The sequence below is a fragment of the Octopus bimaculoides genome, chromosome 20, assembly GCF_001194135.2.
Source record: "Octopus bimaculoides isolate UCB-OBI-ISO-001 chromosome 20, ASM119413v2, whole genome shotgun sequence".
NCBI lineage: Eukaryota > Metazoa > Mollusca > Cephalopoda > Octopoda > Octopodidae > Octopus > Octopus bimaculoides.
Window position 1 is genome coordinate 35,670,103 of NC_069000.1, and position 2,113 is coordinate 35,672,215.

The 2,113-nt window shown below is 41.0% G+C and overlaps 1 protein-coding gene across 1 annotated transcript in view; it reads left to right on the plus strand.

The window, feature by feature from the left end:
• Positions 1–2,113, plus strand: part of LOC106877389 (sodium- and chloride-dependent glycine transporter 2) — a 32,225-nt gene that overhangs the window by 10,760 nt on the left and 19,352 nt on the right. The window contains exons 7-8 of the mRNA XM_052975133.1: positions 50–153; positions 1,806–1,930. Coding sequence (XP_052831093.1) covers positions 50–153; positions 1,806–1,930 — 229 coding nt within the window. The remainder of the gene's footprint in view (positions 1–49; positions 154–1,805; positions 1,931–2,113) is intronic.

A 2,113-nucleotide genomic window follows, 5' to 3' on the forward strand; every position in this document is an offset into this window, starting at 1 on the left:
TGTGTGTGTGTGTTGATCTGTTTGTTTATTTATTTATTTTATTTTTTAGGTGTGGAGTGACGCTGCCACGCAAGTATTTTATTCTCTGAGCATCTCATCAGGTGGGCTCATCACAATGTCAAGTTACAATAAATTCAACAACAATTGCTTAAGGTCAGCTTATACTTTTTTATAAATATTGGTTTCAAATTTTGTCACAAGGCCAGCAATTCTGGGATAAGGTGTAAGTCGATTAGACCGACCCCAGTGTTCAACTGGTATTTATCTTATCGACCCCTAAAGGGATGGAAAGCGAAGTGGTCTTCGGCGGGATTTGAACACGGAAAATAAAGGCGGACGAAATGCCGCTAAGCGTTTTATCCGGCATACTAACGATTCTGTCTTACTTTGTCTATACATCGTTGTTGTCGTTGTTATTGCTGTTGGTGATAGTCGTAGCAGTAGTGGTATTGGTGGTATTTTAGCTCCAAGTAAACTTTAATCGAGAAGACCTCGTATCAAAGGCGCTCCTGCCGTATCCACATCGTCTCAAAGGTGCGTGGCCTAGTTGTTAAAGTGTTGCACTCACGATCGCAAGATTGTAGTTTCGATTCCCGGACCGAGTGGTGCGTAGTGTTCTGGAGCAAAACGCTTCATTTCGCATTGCTCCAGTTCACTCAGCTGTAAATGAGCGACCCTGCAACGGATTGGCATCCCGTTCACAGGGGCTGTTATGATTTTGCTCACTTATATATCATGGAAACCGGGTAACCGACCCATGAATCCTAAGACTCGAGACACCGCAATGTTCAGGGATGATGAAGCTACAATGTTTTTCATTGAGCCATGTGGCCTCCCATTTTTTACGAATGTTGATGTGAATTGGAGGTTTTAGCTGTTGTTTCTAACAGGTCGACCAACCATCTAATATCTCCCTTACGTATTTCTTCGTGTCATTTTTTTTTTTACACTGTAGGGAAAGATTTGAGAGAGATTTAGCTACTATTTCTAAACCTAAAGTCAGTTTCCAAACGTCAGTCAGTGTCACGAAAATCGAATCCACGGAGAACTGAACAGCCATGGACATGGATCGTATCCCGCCTTTGGTACTGCACTGCGTTCATAGCCACGACATAATAGTCAAGAATGCATTCCACGGGTTGTCACGTGTTGTCGCTCTTAATGTTTCATTCAAAATGAATGGCACCGTTGTTGTTTCTGCTACTAGGGCTATTTTTGTTATTGATGTTGATTTTGTTGCTTTAGTTTGGTCCCAGGACAATTTTGATCAAATAGATCAATCTATGGGCAAAACCATCCCAGCACCTTTGAGCGTTTTTCGTATTTTCAGAGATATCAATATCTAAGGCTGAATTATCTAACGTATCCTTTTCCATGAGCAGGATGTGATTTGAAGAAGAATGAACTGTTAATTCTAGATAATCGACCGATCGACCGCATAAGTACTCCTTCATGAGAGTATGCCATATGTTTTGGTGGCATAAAAAACGCACGGGCATGTTAGATGCACCCAAATTCCAGCAGTGCATAGTTGGGAAAAGAGTTTTTAATGCATTAAAGCTTATGGGAGACCCAGCTTCGCAAACTGAACCTGAGGTAATTTTTCGATGTATTTTGTAGGGAGGAGAGATGCGTTTTGTATGCCATCAAATGTGGTGATTGGATATAAATCTAGCGGGAAAGCGGGAGATATCACTGAATAGCAAAATTTGCAAAAACTAATTTTGTTAAAATTAAGATTTAAAAAAATGTTCACTGATTAGTTTCTTTTGAAGATTGACATAATCTGGTCTTTTTCTCTGCAGGGATTCCATATTGGTGCCACTTGTTGACTGTTTCACAAGCTTCTTCTCTGGATTTGTAATTTTTACTGTTCTGGGTTTTATGTCCAAAGTGAAAGGCGTCGATGTTGATACTGTTGTCAAAGGAGGTTAGTTTTCTGGAGAGATTTTTATCTTTCTTGGCACCCCACCTCGATGGTGGATAGTAGACTCGGTACACTACAGATACATAATCACCATCATCATCACCACCACCACCATCATCATCATCACCACCACCACCATCATCATCATCACCACCACCACCATCATCATCATCACCACCACCACCA